This window comes from Pogoniulus pusillus, chromosome 19 (assembly GCF_015220805.1).
Source record: "Pogoniulus pusillus isolate bPogPus1 chromosome 19, bPogPus1.pri, whole genome shotgun sequence".
Taxonomy (NCBI): Eukaryota; Metazoa; Chordata; class Aves; order Piciformes; family Lybiidae; genus Pogoniulus; species Pogoniulus pusillus.
The window spans coordinates 6,721,586-6,743,440 of record NC_087282.1 but is presented as its reverse complement, the minus strand read 5'-3'; the positions used below and the strand labels follow the sequence as shown (position 1 = coordinate 6,743,440).

At 48.0% G+C, this 21,855-nt stretch overlaps 1 protein-coding gene across 1 annotated transcript in view; it reads right to left on the bottom strand.

Annotated features, from left to right (window-relative positions):
• Positions 1–21,855, bottom strand: part of LRCH2 (leucine rich repeats and calponin homology domain containing 2) — a 52,403-nt gene that overhangs the window by 6,935 nt on the left and 23,613 nt on the right. Inside the window, exons 8-21 of the mRNA XM_064159093.1 lie at positions 20,876–20,987; positions 19,516–19,613; positions 19,361–19,428; positions 18,168–18,272; positions 16,435–16,512; positions 14,219–14,287; positions 11,456–11,504; positions 10,537–10,653; positions 8,820–8,864; positions 7,616–7,666; positions 6,043–6,100; positions 4,104–4,216; positions 1,022–1,159; positions 685–762 (exon numbers count right to left, since the gene is read on the bottom strand). Of these exons, the coding sequence (XP_064015163.1) occupies positions 685–762; positions 1,022–1,159; positions 4,104–4,216; positions 6,043–6,100; positions 7,616–7,666; positions 8,820–8,864; positions 10,537–10,653; positions 11,456–11,504; positions 14,219–14,287; positions 16,435–16,512; positions 18,168–18,272; positions 19,361–19,428; positions 19,516–19,613; positions 20,876–20,987 (1,179 nt within the window). The remainder of the gene's footprint in view (positions 1–684; positions 763–1,021; positions 1,160–4,103; positions 4,217–6,042; positions 6,101–7,615; positions 7,667–8,819; positions 8,865–10,536; positions 10,654–11,455; positions 11,505–14,218; positions 14,288–16,434; positions 16,513–18,167; positions 18,273–19,360; positions 19,429–19,515; positions 19,614–20,875; positions 20,988–21,855) is intronic.

The window sequence follows — 21,855 nt, the reverse complement described above, 5'->3', positions numbered from 1 at the left end:
TACTTCCCTTTCCCTTCTTTTGTAGGCTTATTAGCAATTCTTCCCTTAGGGAAATGTGGAAGTGTTGCCAGACAAAACCAGGCTGATGGGCACTACTAGCTCAGTGCTCTACTTCTCTTTCCCTACTTTTGTAGGCTTATTAGCAATTCTTCCCTTAGGAAAACTTGGAAGCGTTGATAGATTGGGTCCTCAGGAATGAGCCATCCCACAAGGAAGTCACAGAATCCTAGAATGGTTTGGGTTGAAAAGGAACTTATCGATCTTTCAGCTCTAATCCCTGCCATGGGCTGGGACACCTCCTGCCAGGCCAGCTTGCTCAAGGCCTCATCCAACCTGGCCTTGAACACCTCCCTGGGCAACCTGTGCCAGTGTCTCCCCACCCTCATTCTAAAGAATTTCTTCCTCATCTCCACTCTCAATCTCCCCTCCCCAGCTCAAAGCCATTGTCTCTCGTCCTGTCACTCACAGTCCTTGTTAAAAGTCCCTCCCCAGCTCTCCTGGAGCCCCTTCAGGTACAGGAAGGCTGCTTTGAGGTCTCCCTGCAGCATTCTCTTCTCCAGGCTGAACAGCCCCAACTCTTGCAGCCATGCAAGAGTTCCCTGGTCAGTGCTATAACCCTGTTGCTCCCCCCAGCCTTCAGTACTGGCTGACGCCGGCTGTGAAGTCAGAAAGCCTTTGGCATACCTGTGGAACGCCCAATTTTTTACAAGCATCAAGGAAGTTTTCAACATTTCTTCGGCACTTGGCCATGCTGAGTTTAGGCTGTAAAGACAGGATGTTAGAGCTTCATCACACACTGGCAAAGGACTTCATATTTCTGATGCAAACCCCACCACTAAAACACAAAGCAGAGACCCAAGCTACGAAACCTGCCTCTGAGAAGACAATTCTGAGCCTGATTCGATGCTTTGTGCCTTAAAAACCAGAAGGGAAATGAAGGCAGTGAAGGTGGCAAGCATGATTCGTGATGTCTGGCACTTGTGAAGGTTGTTTTCACAGCAGATCAGCACAACTGACTCACCACTGCTGGCGATGGAACGTGGATGCTGGCGACGGAACGAGGTCTGATGTGGTTGGCTAAATGGCAAAGGACGACCCCGTCCATCAAGGCTGCTCCTATGTCATCTGGCAGGATTACCTTCAGCCTCGACTCCAGGTTCTGTTGAGAAGGCCAACACTGTGTTAGCTGCAGCAGGACCTCGTTGTCACTTTTAAACCCAGGGTGGTTTAAAGCCTTCAGCTCAAGGGGGACATTGTAACACTGAGCTGAATGGAGTCTCAGAATCACACAACCGTCCTGGTTAGAAGGGACCTCAAGGATCACCCAGTTCCAACCCCCCTGCCACGGGAAGGGACATCTCCCACCAGCCCAGGTTGCTCAAGGCCTCATCTTCACCTGGCCTTGAAGATCTCCATGGACAGGGCATCCACCACCTCCCTGGGCAAGCTGGGCCAGTGTCTCCCCATCCTCATGCTGAAGAACTTTTTATCAGCCAATCCAAATCTCCCCTCCTCTAGCTAGGATCCTTTCCCCCCAGTCCTACCACCACTTGACACTCTAAAAGGTGCCTTCTTGTGGGCCCCTTCAGATACTGGAAGGCCACATTAAGGTCTTCTTGGAGCCTTCTCTTCTCCAAACTGAACAACCCCAACTCTCTCAGCCTGCCCTCACAGGAGAGGTGCTCCAGCCCTCCGATCATCCTGGTGGTCCTTCTCTGTCAGCTCACTCTTTACTGAGTACAAACATCACTAACCTGACATCCACTTTGATTTGTTGGGTTTCTAACTGATTGAACTCTCTACACTGAGAAAGACATTCAGCCAACAACTACCACGACACAGAGCTCTCAAAGCCCTACAATGCATACACTGCTTGGGAGAAAGCACAGAATTTAAGGCCCAAAATATCAAGCTGAATCCTTAACTAGCTGGGAGCAGGCAGAATCTGGGGGTTGAAATCACACAGGACTTCCCTGGCAAAAATGAAAGAGGCAAACAAGCACCTGGGCATGGCTGTTTCACTCCTGAAGATGACAGTTAAAGAGCTGAGTGCCCACACTTGTGTGACAGAACAGAAAAGGGAAGGAGGGAGACTTTTTTTCCTGCCCCAGCAACAAGACTTCACCGCTCAGGAAGTGAAGCAGACAGGACAGAAAAGGCTTCCACAGAAGTCACAGCCCACATCATTCTTGCCCTGGAAAGCAAACCTGCTCCATTAATCTGGAATTGTTAAGTGTCTTGAGAGCAGAGCTGCTGTGCTAGCTTGAGGCTAGCTGGAATACTTTGGTGAGAAGAATTAGATGCCAGGCTGTGAAAAAGAAACCATGGGGATGTCTGCTGCACTCAGGGGCTTGCTGAGACGGAGAAAAACAGGAACACAAAAGGCAGACAACAGAGCTGCAGTGACACTCTGTTGCAGCTGGTATCTGCCCTTTTCTCCTTAACCTGCTGTCTGTGTAACTAATCCTTCTGCTTTCTAGCCCCCACCCTGTCTGACCCTCCAAATTCACCTTGAAGGTAAGGCAAAGTCTGGGCTAAAGTAGAGGGGTGGAGAGGAGGTGGAAGGGTAGTTGGGAGCCCCTCCTGGGGGCTCTGCTTTCTGGCAGGGCTGTTGTGTTTCTGTATTACCTTTAACTTGTCTATTCCTGTCTATAGCTGTAACTATTGTAACTCTCTGCTTGTATCTTGTGCTAAGCTGTGAATATAAAGCTTCATTCCTTAATTTCCAGCTGGCTGAGTCTAGTCTGGGTGATTTCATCAGAGTAGGGGGGCAGGAAACTCCCAAACCATCACAGCTGTGCAGAAAACAACTTACTGGAAGTCTGAAATTTAGCTCCCACTCAGTATTGTGCAACTTGGAGCAGCTATCTACATTCTACAAGCATTTGGCTGTTTGGAAGACTATGACCATCTTTGTCCCAGTCTCAGGTCAAGGGACAGCAAACACAAGCAGACTCAGTGTCTCCTTGGGAAAACCTAAAGCCTCAGAAACTTAAAACACTTTCAGAGAATCACAAAACGTTATGGGTTGGAAGTGACCTCTGGAGATCATCCCAAACCCCCTGCCAGAGCAGGAACACATCCAGATGGGGCTGGAAAATCTCCAGAAAAGGAGAGTCCACAACCTTTCTGGGCAGCCTGCTCCAAAGTTCCAGCACCCTCACAATAAAGAATTGTCTCCTCACATTGAGGTGGAGCCTCCTGTGTTCCAGCCTGTTCCTTGTCCTCTCACTGGGCATCACCAAAAAGAGCCTGGACCCCTTCATCTAGACACCCATCCCTGAGATAGACACTAACAAGATCTCCTCTCAGCTTTGTCTTCTCCAGACTAACCAGCCCTAGTTCATTGCAATTCTAAATTCAATCAATAACCAATCAAATAAATAAACAGACTTCTTGGTTGGCATTTTGGTTGGATCAAGAATAACACCAATGTAAGGCTGTGACATAGAACCAGAGAATGGCTTAGGCTGGAAGGGACCTCAAAGCTCAGCCACTTCCAAGCCCCTGCCATAGGCAGGGACACCTCCCACTAGAACAGGTCACTCAAGGACTCATCCAACCTGGTCCTGAACACTTTCAGGGAGGTTGTGGAGCACAGAATCACCCAATCTTTGATCACATTGGGTGATTCTGTGCTCCACAACCTCCCTGAGCAGCCTATGCCAGTGTCTCCCCACCCTCAACCTGCGCCAGTGTCTCACCACCCTCACTGCAAATAACTTCTTCCTCACATCCAGTTTCAATCTCCCCTCTGCCATTTCAAACCCATTCCTCTTCATCCTGTCACTATAAGCCCTTGTCAATAGTCCCTCCCCAGCCCTCCTGTAGCCCCCCTCAGATCCTGCAAGGCTACTGCAAGGTCTCCTCAAAGCTTTCCCTTCTCCAGGCTGCAGAGCCCCAAGTCTCTTAGCCTGTCCTGTTAGGAAATAACATGAAATTGCTTAGGAAGGGATGTCCCTAGAGAGGTGCCCCTCTACAGCTTGCTGGCAGAGGCTGGAGGTGTGCCACAGAGCCCCTCTGCAGCTGTGAGCACCTGCAGAGCCTGCTGGCAGAGGCTGGAGGTGTGCCACAGAGCCAGCTCAGTCCCCATGGGTACGTACGTTGCGCAGCTGCCTTATCTGCTCCCTCTCCTCCCTCAAATGCTCCATCTTCCTCCTCATGGTGAATCCAGGATCCACTGCTCCGTAGTCCTGGCGGGATGCACGGCTGAAAGCTGTCCAACAGCACTGGTGTTAGTTTGGAGAACTCACAGATTTAACAGTATCTTGATCACAGAATGGCCTAGGCTGGAAGAGATCTCAGAGATCATCTAATCCAATCCCCTGCCATGGGCAGGGAAGCCTCTCAACTAGACCAAGTTACTCCAGGTCCCATCCAAACTGGTCTAGAGCATCTCCAGGGAGGGAGCATCCATAAGCACTCTGGACAATCCATTCCAGAGTCTTGCCACCCTCGTGGTGAAGAATTGCTTCCAAAGATCCAATCTAATCTGATTCTCCTTCAATCTAAATCCATTTCCCCTTGTCCTGTCCGTGGACACTCCTGTAAAAAGTCCCTCTCCAGCCTTCTTGTAGGATCCCTTCAGGTATTGGAAGGCAGTTATAAGGTAATCCATGAAACAAAACAGAGAGACCACCTTTGAAGTGCAAATGGATAAGCAGAAAAGATGGAGACCGAACTGCCTTCAAGATTCAAACACCTATTTGGGATACACAACTCCATCTGCACTGTCTTTCAGTCTAGCTCTGAGAACTATTTTCATTGTGTTTGACTTCCAATCAGGTGTAAAAACAACGGGGCAGAGCTCCCTGATACAGCTTTGAATGACTTAAAATACAGATGTGCACCTGTGCCCTGGCCTTGAACATCTCCAGGGAGGAAACGTTCATGATCTCCCTGGGCAACCTGTTCCAGACTCTCATCACCCTTGTACTGAAGAACTTCTCCCTCATACCCAGTCCAACCCTGCTCTCCCTCTGTTTTGACCTACTCCCCCTTGCCCTGTCTTTAGACACCTTCACGAAAAGTCCCTCTACAGCCCTCCAGCAGGATCCCTTCAGGTGCTGGAAGGCAGCTCTAAGGTCTCCCTGGAGTCTTCTCTTCTCCAGGCCAAACACTCCCAGCTCCCTTAGCTTGTCCTCATAGCAGAGGTGCTCCAGCGCTTGGATCACCTTTATACGCTCCTCTGGACTCTCTCCAGCAGCTCTGTGTCCTTCTTCTGCTGGGGATGCAGTGTTGGAAGTGGAGTCCCAGCAGAGCAAAGAGACAGAACCCTCTCTCTTGCCCTGCTGGCCACACTCCTCTTGATGCAGCCCAGCACACAGACTGGTATTAAGGAGGTCAAGCTTTGCTACCATAAACACCACTTGACACTGAATTGAAGAGCTGAGCTGCTTCTTTCTTACTGAACTTGCAGGAAGACTCTTCCCTTTAAAACAGAGCAAAGGGACTGCTCAGTGGCTGTGCCAGTTGTTGGCACCTGATGTTCACATGGACACTTGCAAACAAAGGAACACTGTAGCTGCAAAACAAACTGAACTCTTCCTACCTAGATTTCAGAGGACTGCAAAGCTGCTTCAGACAATGCAACTTCCTCATGAGGACATAACAGAGCCTTGAATAAGGGTGCAACAAAGCACTGCACCACCAAACTCCTGACAAAGCTCTGCTTAAAGCATCCTTTCATAGCAAGTCACAAAACCCTACTTCTCCTGCAACCCTCCTGCCTCAGCTATCAGCTCAAGCACAACTGCATGCTGTTGCCCTGTTCTCTGACTAAATATGCACAAAATAAACCAGTGGGGGGGAAAAAACCCAATAATTAAAAACCAATTAAAAAGAAATCACTGTGCAACTTGAGGACCTTTCCATTATTCAGCTGCCTAAATAGCTGTCTACATCTTCCCCAGCACTCTGCCTGTGATAACTGCTCTGAGTGGATTGCTGTACCGTGGCAGCTCCTCATATCCACTCCAACTCATTCATCTGCCATCCATACCCAGCCCAGGAACTCAACATCTGTTCTATCATGCAGCTTACCTGACCTTGGCTTGAGACCAAATGGACCATGAATGTTACTCTCTGTCCTTTCATAATCCTGTTAAGAAAAGAAGATCAAATCAATTTTCTTCCATCCATCAAAGGAATTCCCTTCTGTTCCCATCAAGATAGTGTTCAAACTGTTCTGGCCTCAGAGAAGTGAGTCCTTCTGCTTAATGCACTCTTAGGGAGTGGGCAGTGCAAAACCAAAGTGACCTCATTGGCCACAGATAAAATTATCTTGCTGAGCAAGTAAAGCAGCAGCAGATGAACTAAAATCAACCACTCTGTGCACAGAGTTCTAGGCCAGCTGCAATGCAAAGATCCTCACAAAGCTTAGCATCAAAGTACCTATAGAATTACAGAATCAAGCAGGTTGGAAGAGACCTCCAAGATGATCCAGTCCAACCTAGCACCCAGCCCTATCCAATCAACTAGGCCACAGCACTAAGTGCCTCACCCAGGCTTTTCTTGAACACTTCTCAAGGAATGTTTGCTTTCAAGATCAGGTTTTGCTCATTTCACCAGCTAAGAAGAGAGATGCACTCAGTCATTTGGTATGTACACAAGATAGCCTTCCTACAACTCATTTCCCTGTGTCTGGGAGAAGTTCTCCTCCTTCTCCCTCAAGGATCCTTACTGACACAAGGTAGGAGCTTTAGCAGTCTTTGGTATGCCTGACTCAGAGGTCAGCAGTGGAGTGTGGCCACAGTGAGGCTACAAGGACATGCCTCAAAAAAAGAGAGCAGCCAGTTAAGGAAGCTCAGGGGCCTCAAAAAGAGAGAGCAGCCAGTTGAGGCAGCTCAAGGGTCTCAAAGAGAGAGCAGCCAGTTGAGGCAGCTCAAGAGCCTCAAAAAAAGAGAGCAGCCAGTTGAGGAAGCTCAAGGGCCTCAAAAAAAGAGAGCAGCCAGTTGAGGAAGCTCAAGGGCCTCAAAAAAAGAAAGCAGCCAGTTGAGGAAGCTCAAGGGCCTCAAAAAAAGAAAGCAGCCAGTTGAGGAAGCTCAAGGGCCTCAAAAAAAGAGAGGAGCCAGTTGAGGAAGCTCAAGGGCCTCAAAAAGAGAGAGCATCCATTTACAGAAGCTCAAGGGTCTCAAGAAAAGAGAGCAGCCAGTTACAGAAGCTCAAGGCTGCATCACAAAGGCACCAGCCAGAAGCGTGAAGGATGAAGCTCCCTGAGGTGTCAGTGCCCTTGGGTTCCTTGTGAAGTTAAGTTTTAAGTCAAGCTTCAAATTTCAGTGTTACTTAAAAACCTCTGGGTGGGCAGTGCATAAGGGACAGCTTCAAAACAGGGCAGATTTGATTTGTTTCCTTGGCTCCTTCCATAAGATAGTGGAGACAAAGCAATGCACCAGTCAGAAAGAAGAAATCCAGGAAGGATCAGATAGAAAGGCAAAAGGAGTTGCAGTATCTGTCTGCAGTTTCCACCTGGCTTTGAATTGCTATCATGATGAAACATTTCTATCTGCAGCTCCAAATGAAGCTAACAGCTCTCTGTCTGCACAGGAAACCTGCTGACAAGTCATGAGCACAAAGAAATGCTGGTTGAATGAAAAACAAAGCCACAAACTTGTACCTCAGACGACACAGGAGACTGTGGGGACACATTAGTATTATCACTGTCTTGCTAAAAAGAAATCAAAGAGGTGAAATTACAAAACTGAAAATTATGGTAGAACAAGAAACACTAAGTTATGAACTCACAATCCATGAGACACACAACACTGGCCAGGGAGGTGACAAAATGGCAGCAAGTCCATTTGGAATCATGCAAGAGAAGGAAAGGCTGCAAGGGGTTGTGTGGAGTATTTTACATCACCTCTATTTGACACTAATTAACTTTCCTGTTACCAAACCAAGTAAATCACAGAATAGGTCTGGCTGGAAGAGACTTCCAAGATCATCCAAGTCACAGAATCACATTAAAAATCAGGTTGGCAAAGCTCCTTGGGATCACCAAATCCAACCATATCCATGCTCAACAAGATGCACACTAAACCATGTCCCCAGGCATCACATCTGAACCACCTTTAAACACCTGCAGGGTTGGTGACTCCACCACCTCCCTGGGCAGCTCATTCCAATCCCTGGCCACTATTGCTGGGAGAAAAAAAAATGTTTCTTAATGTCCAGTCTAAAGCTGCCCAGTGGCAGCTTGAGGCCATTGCTTCTTATTCTGTCACTAATGACCTGTGAGCAGAGACCAGCATCAAGCTCTCCACAGCCTCCTTTCAGGTTGCTGTAGACAGCCATGAGCTCTGCCCTCAGCCTCCTCTGTTTCTAACTAACCAGCCCCAGCTGCTTCAGTCCATCCAGTCCTGCTTTTCCCAAAGAGATGTTTTGGGTGACTTCAACAATCAAGCAGAGGGAATGGAGCAAAACTAGAAATAGGTAGGTTCAGATTTGGTGTCAGGAAGAAGTTCTTCAGTGTGAGGCAGGTGAGATCCTGGCACAGGCTGCGCAGCGAGGTGGTGGAGGCCTCATCCCTGAAGGTTTCTGAGGCCAGGCTGGATGTTGCTCTGAGCAACCTGATCTAGTGTGAGGTGTTCCTGCCCATGGCATGTGGGGTGGAACTGGATGATCCTTGAGGTCCCTTCCAACCCTGACAGTTCTGTGATCTTGTAATACTTATTGCTGCTATGGGTCTGCAGTGCCAACTTTGTTTGAGTATTCACTACCCAACCTTCTGCTGTTCTGTGACTGTGGCTCATAGGTGTTCACAAAAGACAGACAAACAAAACACCTTCTCACATTGTTTTACCCAACGATTATTTTCTCACCTCATCATTTTCATTGCCACTCGAACTCTTCCTGGAAGACTTGTACTGCAAAACACAAACATTCACTACTGTTAAAGGGAAGAATGGTTTGCATGTCAACTAAATGGTTTGGTATCATCCAGATGTTTCTTATCACTGGTGAATCTGCTGAGATAAAAACCAAACCCACAGAATCAAAGAAGAAATTAAAGAGAACAGGAACATTTAAGTGCTAGGCTAGTCAGGATCTTCATTTTGTGCTCTTGTGGCCAGTGCCATTCTGGGGTCTATTAGAAGAACTGTGGTTAGGAGGTCCAGAGAGGTTCTCCTTCCCCTCTACTCTGCCCTGGTGAGGTGACACACACAAGTCCTGTGAGGAGAGGCTGAGGGAGCTGGGGGTGTGCAGCCTGCAGAAGAGGAGGCTCAGGGCAGAGCTCATGGCTGTCTGCAACTCCCTGAAGGGAGGCAGTAGCCAGGTGGGGTTGGGCTCTACTGCCAGGCAAGCAGCAACAGAAGAAGGGGACACAGCCTGAAGCTGTGCCAGGGCAGGTCTAGGCTGGATGTGAGGATGAAGTTGTTGTCAGAGAGAGTGATTGGCATTGGAATGGGCTGCCCAGGGAGGTGGTGGAGTGGCCGTGCCTGGAGGTGTTGAAGCCAAGCCTGGCTGGGGCACTTAGTGCCATGGTGTGGTTGGTTGGGCAGGGCTGGGTGCTAGGTTGGGCTGGCTGAGCTTGGAGCTCTCTTCCAACCTGTTTGATTCTATGATTCTATGATTTCCTCTGTGTTTGAGGTACAAAGGAATAACACTATTTTAGCAGCTGATGAGGTAAATCCTCATTTTTATGCCCTGCAGACCTTCACTGCTTTATTCTGTTCATACAGGCCTCAGGCCAGTTCTGTGGCCATGGTTTTCCAACATAATTAATGTTATCAAGACTAGCAGGTTACAATTTTTTCCCCTATTGTAGAATTTCAGCTAGAATGTAGCTAGGATCCAAAACCAATCAGCATTAAAATTAAATTTAGGCAACAACTAAATGCAAGGATGCAAATCCTGGAAAGAGGATGCAACTCCATGAACTCTTTAGGGGAAAAAACAAACCCTCAAACAACTAAAAGAGTTTCTTTAGCTGCAAGAATGTCTCTGAGCTGCATGGCATGTGCAGGTTATCCCAGAATTTAATTTCTTTGAGCTTCCCTGAGCATGGCAAAGACTCAAGATATTAATTTCATACTTTAACTCAGCCACACCTGGAACTAAATTTTATCTAACGCTGCTCTGACTACAGATCTGCTTTACAGCCAAGCAGGCAGTGACATCTGCTGACCAACAGTACCTGTAACAAGAGAAGCAGACCAGGAAATTTCACTCACCTAGTGCAGTGAGAATCAAAATGCATCACTCACTCTGCATTTTCCTTGCAGCACAAAAATATATCAAATAAAGAAATCATAGAATCAAGCAGGTTGGAAGAGAGCTCCAAGCTCATCCAGTCCAACCTAGCACTCAGTCCTGGCCAACCAACCAGACCATGGCACTAAATGCCCCAGCCAGGCTTGGCTTCAAAACCTCCAGGCATGACCACTCCACCACCTCCCTGGGCAGCCCATTCCAATGCCAATCACTCTCTCTGCCAACAACTTCCTCCTAACATCCAGCCTATACTTACCCCAGCACAACTTGAGACTGTGTCCCCTGTGCTGATGAAGTTTCAGCCAGCCACATCCCTATCCTTACCTTGAAATACTCTTTTCTGATCTGTTTACTTCTCCTCCTCTCTTCATTCTGCCATATCACTGGCTGTATTTCTGGCCAGCGCTGCTCATCCGCTGGATCCTTCTGGTTGTCTAAGGGCTGAAATCAGAGAGATCAGCAATCTTTGTACATGAAAGGGAAATACAGCTGATGTGCATTAACACAGACTACTGGCAACCACAATCAGGAGTTGTTTGCCTCTCCAATACAGAATGTCAGCTAGGGACTCCCTCAAGGATAAACCTTTCTAGGTAGCAGTGTAGTTGGAATGAGCTGCCCCAGCAGCCTGGCAAGATGAGTCTTAAAACTGTCCAATGCAGGGGATTCCACTGAGATGTTGAGGTGCTGGAACCTGTCCAGAGAAAGGCAACAAAGCTGGGGAGGGGCCTGGAGCACAGCCCTGTGAGGAGGAGCAGGGGGTGTGCAGCCTGCAGAAGAGGAGGCTCATTGCTGTCTGCAGCTCCCTGAAGGGAGGCTGTAGCAAGGTGGGGTTGGGCTCTGCTGCCAGCCAAGCAGCAACATAAGTTGCACTAAGTGCCCCAGCCAGCCTTGGCTTCAACACCTCCAGGGGCAGAGACTCCATCACCTCCCTGGGCAGCCCATTCCAATGCCAATCACTCTCTCTAGCAGGAACTTCCTCCTAACATCCAGCCTAGACCTGCCCTGGCACAGCTTGAGGCTGTGTCCCCTTCTTCTGTTGCTGCTTGCCTGGCAGCAGAGCCCAACCCCACCTGGCTATGGCCTCCCTGTAGGTAGCTGCAGACAGCAATGAGCTCAGCCCTGAGCCTCCTCTTCTCCAGATACAAGCAAGCATATGAATGTTATCTGTTGGAAGTACAGAACAAAACTAAACCCAAATCACTCACACATGAAGCTACCACATTGACATTTGAATATTTACCTGCCAGCTGTATGGGGACACAGAGGAATTCACTTCATCTGTTGAGACACTGAAAATGAAGACAAAAGAGGCATTATGGAACTTACTGCTTTTGTGCCCTTTAAAGCCAGAACACTTGACATATATCATACAACCAAACACTTCTCAAGCAGCTTCTCTGCAGCAGTGCAGTATTTCTTTGGCTATCTGCAAGGATGTCACAGTGTCAGGAGGATGGAGCCAGGCTCTGCTCAGTGATGTCCAATTGTAGGAAGAGGGGCAACAGCTGCAAGCTGGAGCAGAGGAGAGTCCACAGGTACATAGGGGAAAAAAAATCTCCTCTGAGGGTGCTGGAGGCCTGGAGCAGGCTGTCCAGAGACGTTGTGGAGTTTCCTTCTCTGGAGACTTTCCAAACCCACCTTGTTGTGTTTCTGTGTGACCTCCCCTGGGTGATCCTGCTCTGGCAGCAAGGTTGGACTGGATGACCTCCAGAGGTCCCTTCCAACCCCTACCATTCTGTGATGCTGTGAATGTGGCTAAAGAAGTATGACCATTTGAAGGAAGTCTCAGATCACATTTCACTCTCCTTTACCTCGTGCTGCCAAGAGCTCTTCCACACTCCAGCACAGAGTCACAGAGTGGTCTATGTTGGAAGAGACTTAAAGGATCATCCAGTTCCAACACCCTGCCAGAGGCAGGGACACCTCCCACTAGAACAGATTGCTCAAGGCCTCATCCAACCCGGCCTTCAACACCTCCAAGAAAGAAGCAGCCACAACTTCCCTGGGGCAACCTGTGCCAGTGTCTCACCACCCTCACTGCAAAGAATTTCCTCCTAAACATCTAGTGTAAATCTCCTCTGTTACAGTTTAAACCCCATTCCTCCTCATCCTGTCATGACAAGACCTTGTCAATAGTCCCTTCACAGCCCTCCTGTAGCCCCCTTCAGATACTGGAAGGCCACTCCAAGGTTTTCTCAAAGCCTTCTCTTCCCCAGACTGCAGAGCCCCAACTCTCTCAGCCTGTCCTCAGAGCAGAGCTGCTGCAGCCCTCTCAGCATCTTGGTGGCCTCCTCTGGACTGGCTTCAACACTTCCATGTCCTCCTTGTGCTGGGGGCTCCAGAACTGCACCCAGGACTGCAGGTGGGGTCTGAGGAGAGCAGAGCCAAGGGACAAAATCCCCTCCCTTGCCCTGCTGCCCACACTGCTCTTGCTGCAGCCCAGCACAGGGTTGCTGTCTGGGCTGCACTCACACTGCAGGCTCCTGTTTTTCATCATCCCAGACCCCCAGGTCCTGTTCCTCAGGGCTGCTCTCAGCCATTCCCCACCCAGCCTGGAGCTGTGCCCGGGATTGCACCCACCCAGGTGCAGCACCTTACACTTGGCCTTGTTGAATGTCATGAGGTTGGCCTGGGCACACCTCTGCAGCCTGTCCAGGTCCCTCTGGATGGCTTCCTTGCCCTCTAGCAAGTCGACTGTGCCACACAGCTTGGTGTCATCTGCACACGTGCTGAGGCTGCACTGATTCCCCTGTCCACATCACTGACAAAATTCAGATACAGCTTTTCCTTAAGCTTCATCTTCAGGGATTAGCAAAACAGGTTCATTGCTTTGTTTCTCAAAGCAGACAAGGAAACATTCTGTACAAAGCTGACAAAATATCTACTCTCAGGTTTTGGGGGACTCACATAGCTCCACTGACTGTTAGCTCTACCTAGCAGAGTAGAAGTTTAGAGTAACAGCAGGTGGTGAATGATCACAGAACCACAGAATGTTAGGAGTTGGCAGAGACCTCCAAAGGCCATCCAGTCCAATCCCTCCTTCAAAGCAGGATCACACAGGAACACATCCAAGTGGGTTTGGAAGATCTCCAGAGCATAAAACTCCACAAGCTCTCTGAGCAGCCTGCTCCAGGGCTCCTGCACCCTCATAGCAAGGAAGTTTCTCCTCATGTTGAGATGGCTCTTCCTGTGACTCTGTTTGTGTCCATTGCCCCTCATCCACCTGCTTCAGCCTCCTGGCAGCTGCCCTTCAGATATCTGTACACATTGTTAAGCTTCCCTCTCATCCTTCTCTTCTCCTCATGTCCAACCTAAATCTCCCCTGCTTCAGTTTCAAACCACTGCCCCTCATTCTAGCCCCATAGGCCCTTCTACAGAGTCCCTCCCCAGCCTTCTTGTAGGTCCCCCTCAGCTATTGAAATGCTGCTGTAAGGTCTTCCCAGAGCCTTCTGTTCTCCAGTTTCTGGGTGACAGAACTTTCCTAAAGGCTCCCAAGAGCAGATTTCTTTTTTCTATTTTAAACCTGACTCAAGCCCAGAGGATCTCTGCAGCTTCTGTTTCACCTTGAGCAGGACAGAAGATGGCAGTAGTGACCCAAAATAACTACAGATCATAGAATCACAGAATAGGTTAGGTTGGAAGGGACCTCAAAGATCATTTAGTTCCAACTCCCTGCCATAGGCAGGGACACCTCCTCAATATTCTTCTTATTGATGCTTCTAAGGCAAGAAATGATCAATTCACACAGAACTATCTGCATTGAACCCCTCAATATTCTTCTTGTTGCTGCTTCTAAGGCAAGAAATGATCAATTCACACAGAACTATCTGCACTGAACCCCTCAATATTCTTCTTGTTGCTGCTTCTAAGGCAAGAAATGATCAATTCACATAAACACACAAACACTTGCACTGAACCCCTCAATATCCTTCTTATTGCTGTTTCTAAGGCAAGAAAAGATCAATTCACATAAGAGCTGTGATACATAAAAGCATATCAATACCATTTTTCAGACTCCATTTGCTGCTTTGGCCTGTTCCTTGCATTTACTGAAACTGAATGATTCAGAAGCCTGGAAAGAAAACAAAACAAGAAACCAAAGCATATTTATTCAACAACTTTCTCAGAGTACTTCCATTACATAACATTTACCTGGAAATAAAAGGGTTTGAACATTCAGGTGACACTGAGAATGTGAGCACACACATGGGAAATCCAATCCTCCCTCCACTGAAATCAACAGTATCATTCCCAGCTCTTGAAATAGCTCAAGTTCTGACTTTTTAGGGAGTAAAACTTCCAGTGGCAATGAAGCCTCCTCTTCTTTTCCTCCTGCTTCATGGGATCTCACCCCTGCAGCAAGCTATGCTGCCCTCAACACAAAAAGCTCCACTGCTCACTCCAGTTGGAAGACAGAAAATAGCCCAAAGCAGAGCAGTGATGCACAGGTTGAGCACAAGAAGTCAGTAGGAGCAGGTAAGAAGGTGGCTGGGTAAGAAACACTGCAAGTGCAAAGGAAATGAAGGGAAAAGGGAGAAGGGGGAGACGGAGAAACAGGTTGAGGACTAATGAAATACCTAATGCAGTAATGAAGCAATGAGAACTGAAGTTCTGTAAGAGGCAAACAGTCAAAAAAGCTCTGGGTTGCCAGAGAGATTCAGAAATGGCTTTCTTTTTCCATCACCAAACAGACAGAGGGGAAGGGGATGAGCTAATGTGGATGTCTGGAGTGTAAAGACAACAGCACAGCTGCTACTACTGCAATGTTTTCAAGTGTCATGTTGGAAAGGAACTGGAATGACTAATCCTGAGGCCTTGGAGGTAGGGATGTTACACTGTGAGACTGACTTCATGTGCAGAACTGTGATCAAAGTGCATTTCTGCTGGATTATGTGGAGAACTAGAAGGTCAGAAAGAATGAGAAGGAAACCAGCTACTCAATGGAAGCAAACCAGTAAGCACCTGGGTGTGATTCATCACTGTCACACAAGGCAGCACAACCACGACCTGATGGATGATTTCCCATTCAGATTTTCTGATCACTGTGATAACCTGGAGCTCAGTAATCTCATTTGGAGTTTAATTCTCTCACTGTGTGAGCCTCAGTTTAATGGGATTATGAGAAGTTAAAGCTGTAAACCAACAGACTGCAGCATTCAGGTTCATAAAGTCACTGAATGGTTTAGGTTGGAAGGGACCTTAAAGATCATCCAGTTCTAACCCCTCTGCCATAGGCAGGGACACCTCCCACTAGCCCAGCTGCTGTAAACTGGAAGAGGGGAAGTTCAGACTGGAGATTAGGAAGAAATCTTTCACAGTGAGGGTGGTGAGGCCCTGGAACTGGTTGCCAAGGCAGGTTGTGGGTGCCTCCTCCCTGGAGGTGTTTAAGGCCAGGCTGGCTGAGGCTGTGTGGAGCCTGCTCTAGGGTAGGGTGTCCCTGCCCATGGCAAGGAGGTTGGAACTGTCTGATCTTTGCGGTCCCTTCCAGCCCTGACTGATTCTATGATTCAATTAGATCATCTTGCCCAGAGCCCTGTTGAGCCTGACCTTCTCATAGAATCAACCAGGTTGGAAGAGACCTCCAAGCTCATCCAGTCCAACCTAGCACCCAGCCCTATGCAGTCAGCTAGACCATGGCACTAAGTTTCTCACCCACCTTTGTGTGCAACCTGCTGCAGTGTTTCATCACCCTCATAGTGCAGAACTTGTTCCTACCATCCAATCTAAATCTGCTCTGCTCTAGTCTCAAGCTCCTCGTCCTACCACCAGAGGACTTTGCAAACAGTCTCTCTCCATCCTTCTTGTAGCCCTCTTCAGGTAGAGAATCACAGAATGGTAGGGGCAGGAAAGAACCTCTGGAGGTCATCAAGTCCAACCTTGCTGCCAGAGCAGGATCACCTAGGGAGGTCACACAGGGAAATGCGTACAGGCAGGCTTTGAATGTCTCCAGAGAAGGGGAAAGAAGAGAAAGCAACTTAAAACGGTGCTTCTAGGTCTGGGCTCTTGATTTTTCCCTTGAAGAGCTGCCTAACTAAATACAGACTCTTTATATTTCACCTTAAAGGAAAATAAAAGCACTGCAATCTATTTTAGATCACAAATGATCTTAGGCTAACTTGCCCAATCCCTTGATTCCATTTTTGTTCATTAAATAGCCCAAATTGGGGTTTTATCCACATTTTAACTCTGGAAATCTGAAGCTCTCCACACACTTTATACCTTGATGCACGTCCTGCTGCCCTGGTCCTCTGGAAGAGTTTTTCACTGAATGAAGTCCTATAGCTTAATGGCCTCCGTCTGCATTCACATTTCATGGACACCAAAGCCACAGAAGGAAGCAGGACAGGTTGATGGGAGAGGACAGGGAAGTCATTAGCACAGCAAGCAAAAAGAAAGAGACTGCTTAATATTTAAACACAAGCAAAAAGCCAGCAACCAACCAACACTGAACGAACAGCAACACAATTAGTAAGCAATTGTTTTGTGATGCTGGCTTCTCTGAGGAGTTTCTTTACTCAGATTGAACACATTGACCACAAATGAACACAGGAATACCTGCACTGAACCCCTCAATATTCTTCTTGTTGCTGCTTCTAAGGCAAAAAATGATCAATTCATATAACCACACAAAAATACCTGCACTGAACCCCTCAATATTCTTCTTGTTGCTGCTTCTAAAGCAAGAAATGATCAATTCACATAAACACAGAAAAATACCAGCACTGAACCCCTCAATATTCTTCTTGTTGCTGCTTCTAAAGCAAGAAATGATCAATTCACATAAACACAGAAAAATACCAGCACTGAACCCCTCAATATTCTTCTTGTTGCTGCTTCTAAAGCAAGAAATGATCAATTCATATAACCACACAAAAATACCTGCACTGAACCCCTCAATTTTCTTCTTGTTGCTGTTTATATAGCAATGAATGATCAATTCACACAGAACTATCTACACTGGACCCCTCAATATTCTTCTTATTGATGCTTCTAAGGCAAGAAATGATCAATTCACATAAACACAGAACTATCTTGCACTGAACCCCTCAATATTCTTATTGCTTCTCTAAGGCAAGAAAAGATCAATTCACGCAAACACAAACACTTGTACTGAACCCCTCAATATTCTTCTTGTTGCTGCTTCTAAGGCAAGAAATGATCAATTCACATAAACACATAAACACCTGCACTGAACCCCTCAATATTCTTCTTGTTGCTGTTTATATAGCAAGAAATGATCAATTCACACAGAACTATCTGCACTGAACCCCTCAGTATTCTTCTTATTGCTGTTTCTAAGGCAAAAAAAAGATCAATTCATATAAACACACAAACACTTGCACTGAACCCCTCAATAATCTTTTTACTGCTGATTCTATGGCAAGAAATGATCACAGGCTCACAGGATATTGGGGATTGGAAGGGAGCCAAGGGGATCATCAAGTCCAAGTCCCCTGCCAGAGCAGGACCACATAGTCTAGCTCAGGGCACACAGCAACACATCCAGACGGGCCTGGAAAGGCTCCAAAGAAGGAGGCTCCACAACCTCTCTGGGCAGTCTGTGCCAGTGCTCTGGGACCCTTCCAGTCAATAAGTTGCCCCTTGTGTTGAGCTGGAACCTCCTGTGCTGCCACTTACACCCATTGCTGCTTGTCCTATCCCAGGGATCAATTCACATAAACACAGAAGTATCTGCACTGAACCCCTCAATATTCTGCTTACTGCTGTTTATACAGCAAGAAATGGTCAATTAACATAAACACACAAATACCTTCACAGAACCCCTCAATATTCTTCTTATTGCTGTCTCCATGGCAAGAAATGAGCAATTCCCAAAAGAGGGATTTAGAATCAGGGCACAATTTTCTATCTGAGGTGATTTTGGTACAAGGCAAGTTAAAGAAAATGAATCTATTCACTGTAGTCAGTTACCTGAACTCGGGTTACAATACCTGTGTTTTTGTTCTTGCTGCAGCAACTGAGCTGCTATTTTTCTCAAGTCAGTCACTTCTTTCAGTTCATCATCATCTTCTGCCAGCAGCTGCTCCTTCTGAAGTCTGAAAACGACACAATAGAATCAGGCAGGGTTGGAAGGGACCACAAGGAGCAGCCAGTTCCAAGCCCCCTGCCATGCCCAGGGACACCCTACCCTAGAGCAGGCTGCACACAGCCTCAGCCAGCTTGGCCTCAAACACCTCCAGCCATGGGGACTCAACCACCTCCCTGGGCAACCCATTCCAGCCTCTCACCACTCTCCTGCTGAACAACTTCCTCACCTTCAGCCTGACTCGCCCCACCTCCAGCTTTGCTCCATTCCCCCACTCCTGGCACTCCCTGGCAGCCTCAAAAGTCCCTCCCCAGCTTTTTTGGAGCCCCCTTCAGACCCTGGAAGGCCACAAGAAGGTCCCCTGGGAGCCTCCTCTGCTCCAGACTGCACAGCCCCAACTCTTTCAGTCTGTGCTCACAGCAGAGCTGCTGCAACCCTCTCAGCATCCTGCTGGCCCTGTTCTGGACACTCTCCAGCATCTCCACATCCCTCTTGTCCCAGGGGCTCCAGAGCTGGATGCAGGACTCCAGGTGGGGTCTCAGCAGAGCACAGCAGAGGGGGAGAATCACCTCCTTGGCCCTGCTGGCCACACTTCTCCTCATGCAGCCCAGGCTCTGCTTGGCTTTCTGGGCTGCAAGTGCACACTGCTGGCTCCTGTTGAGCTTCTCCTCCAGCAGCACTCCCAAGTCCCTCTCCTCAGGGTTGCTCTCCAGCCACTCACTGCCCAGCCTGCATTGGCACTTGGCATTGCCTCAACCCAGCTGCAGGACCTTGCCCTTGGTCTTGTTGAACCTCCTGTAGCCTGCCCAGGTCCCTCTGGATGGATCCCTGCCCTGCAGCCTGCCTGCTGCACCACACAGCTTGGTGTCATCAGCAAACTTTCTGACTTGCCTGACTTCAGTACTCTGCACATAGAGACAGCTACGACACTGGAGAAGAACTAAGCAGTGCTTCCTGTGAGCTTACTTTCTGCCCAAGAAGCAGCTCTCTACCCATGCAACATGAGATTTCTTTCCTCCACGTGCAAGGAGACTAAACCAAAACCACCCTCACCCACAGCTGGCTGTAAAAACCTTCCCCCCAGAGAAGGAGATTTACCTTTTCTCATCTGCCCAGTCCTCGTTCTGCTCTATTTTCTGGGATTTCTCAGGATGTTTCCCTCGTTCCTTGCACAATAAAACAAACACCACTTAGACTGGAATATTTTTTGACAAAGCAAGTCTGCTGAACAGGTCATTTTTGTGCCAAGCTACCTTGATGTAAGACAGCAAGGGTCCAATCTGCACATCTCTCTGCTCAGGGACAGCTCCCTCCTCTGCGCTTGGATCAATGTAATCATAAAGCTCCTGGTCTAGTGAGGGGTGAGGAAGAAGGGAAAGATGGAATTAAACCAAATGGCATTCCTGAGAGAGGTTAAGTGCTGATGAGAAACCCACAGATTTAGAGATCCTTACAGTGGTTTGGTTTGGAAAGGACCTTAAAGATCATCAAGTTCCAACACGCCAGCCATGGGCAGAGACACCTCCCACTAGCCCAGGTGGCTCAAGGCCTCATCCAACTTGGCCTTGAACAACCCCAGGGAGGGGTGTGCTGGTTTGAGGCTAAGTGGAATATTTTAATGAGAAAAAAATAGATTTTAGGCTGTGAAAAGGAAACATTGGGGATGTCTACTGCACTCATAGGTTTGCTGAGATGTACAAAAACAAGAACACAAACACTGATAAGACAGAGTGTGTGTCGCTGTCTCTTGGAGTCAGTGTTTCTCCCTAGCTTCTTCTGTGTAACTAATCCTTATGCTTCTAATTCCCCTTGCTGACCCTCCAAGCTCACCTTGCATGTAAGGCAAACTCTGGGATAAGGTAGAGGGGTGGAAAGAAGGTGGAAGGGTGCTTGGGAGCCCCTCTTGGGGACTCTGGTTTCTGGCAGGGCTGCTGTGTTTCTGTGTTACTTTTAACTTGCCTATTGCTGTCTATAGCTGTAACTGTTGTAACTCTCTGCTTGTATCTTGTGCTAAGCTGTGAATAGAAAGCTTCATTCCTTAACTTCCAGCTGGCTGAGTCTAGCCTGGGTGATTTCAGAAGAGCAGGGCGGGGCAGGTAACTCCCAAACCATCAGAGAAGGCAGCCACAACCTCTCTTGGGCAACACCTGTCAGTGTCTCCCCACCTTCACCTTAAAGAATTTCTTCCTCATCTCCAGTCTCAATCTTTCCTCTCCCAGCTCAAAGCCATTGTCCCTCATCCTTTCACTCCCAGCCCTGATCAAAAGTCCCTCCCCAGCTCTCCTGTACTCCCTTCACTATGCTCTTTTGGTCTACAGCTACTGGAAGGCTGTGCTAAGGTCTCCCTGGAACTTTCTCTTCTCCATGCTGAGCAGCCCCAACTCTCTCAGCCTGTTTCCCAATGCCAGAAGAAAACCAGCAATGAACTCATACCTCCTGGAGCTCATCTTCCTTCCCTCTTTCTGGCCTCGTCTACATGTAACTATTTCCTTGTTTTCTGGAATGCTGGAAGCCCAGCACCAATGTGCTCATGGAATTCTGTGCCATTTTCATAGATGACTGAAGCAAAACTATCTCCAGTAGCTAAGCTGGCAGAAGCACAACAGCTATTACCTTTCTGTGGATCCAGTTTGCTTCCCATGACATGATTGTCATTCCTTAAGGTCTGTTCTCTCGTGGATTCTGACACCTGGGAGTGAAGGCTGATGGTATCATCATCAGATGGCTGCAGAGACAGTCACATTGAGCACAAAGAAATGACATCATGAGCCTTGCTAAGAGCTCACAAAATACACTGCAACTGAGCCTGTCATGAGGGATGGCTCCCAGGACAGAAAATAACATCAGGTCAGGTGTGGGGGTTTTGTGGGGGAAGTATTGGGGGAGGGAATGATAAAGAGGCTTAAGAGAGTCATAGTTTAGAGAGGAAAAGACAAGTGCATGGTACATGATGTCATACTGTAATACACTCAAGGAGGTCCAGCCCAGCACTTAGTGGACTAAGAAAACTGTATTTAGGTAACTTCTCATCTGAAGCCTCCAACTACTTTCACCCTTGCTTAACCACTGGCTAAATAAACCCTAAACATCTGGAATTCTCTTTGAACAACAACAACAAAAGCAGCTAGTGATATTCTAGAGCTTCCTGACCAGCAACCACTTTGCATTTGTAACAATTCTCTTCCCAAGTTTGAAAACTCTTTTCACTCATTCATTCATAGAATGAAGTTGGAAGGGACCCTAAGGATCATCCAGTTCCAAGCCCCCTGCCATGGGCAGGGACACCTCCCACTAGAACAGGTTGCTCAAGGCCTCATCCAACCTGGCCTTGAACACCTCCAGGGTGGGGACATCCACAACCTCCCTGGACAACCTGTGCCAGTACTTCAGAACTCTCATTGTGAAGAACTTGCTTCCAATATCCAGCCTGAACATCTCCTCTTCCAGCTCAGAGCCATTGTCCCTCATCCTGACACTCCCAGTCCTTGATCAAAAGTCTCTCCCCAGCCCTCCTGGAGCTCATTCAGGTACTGGAAGGCTGCTCTAAGATCTCTCTGGAGCCTTCCCCTCTCCAGGCTCAACAGCCCAAACTC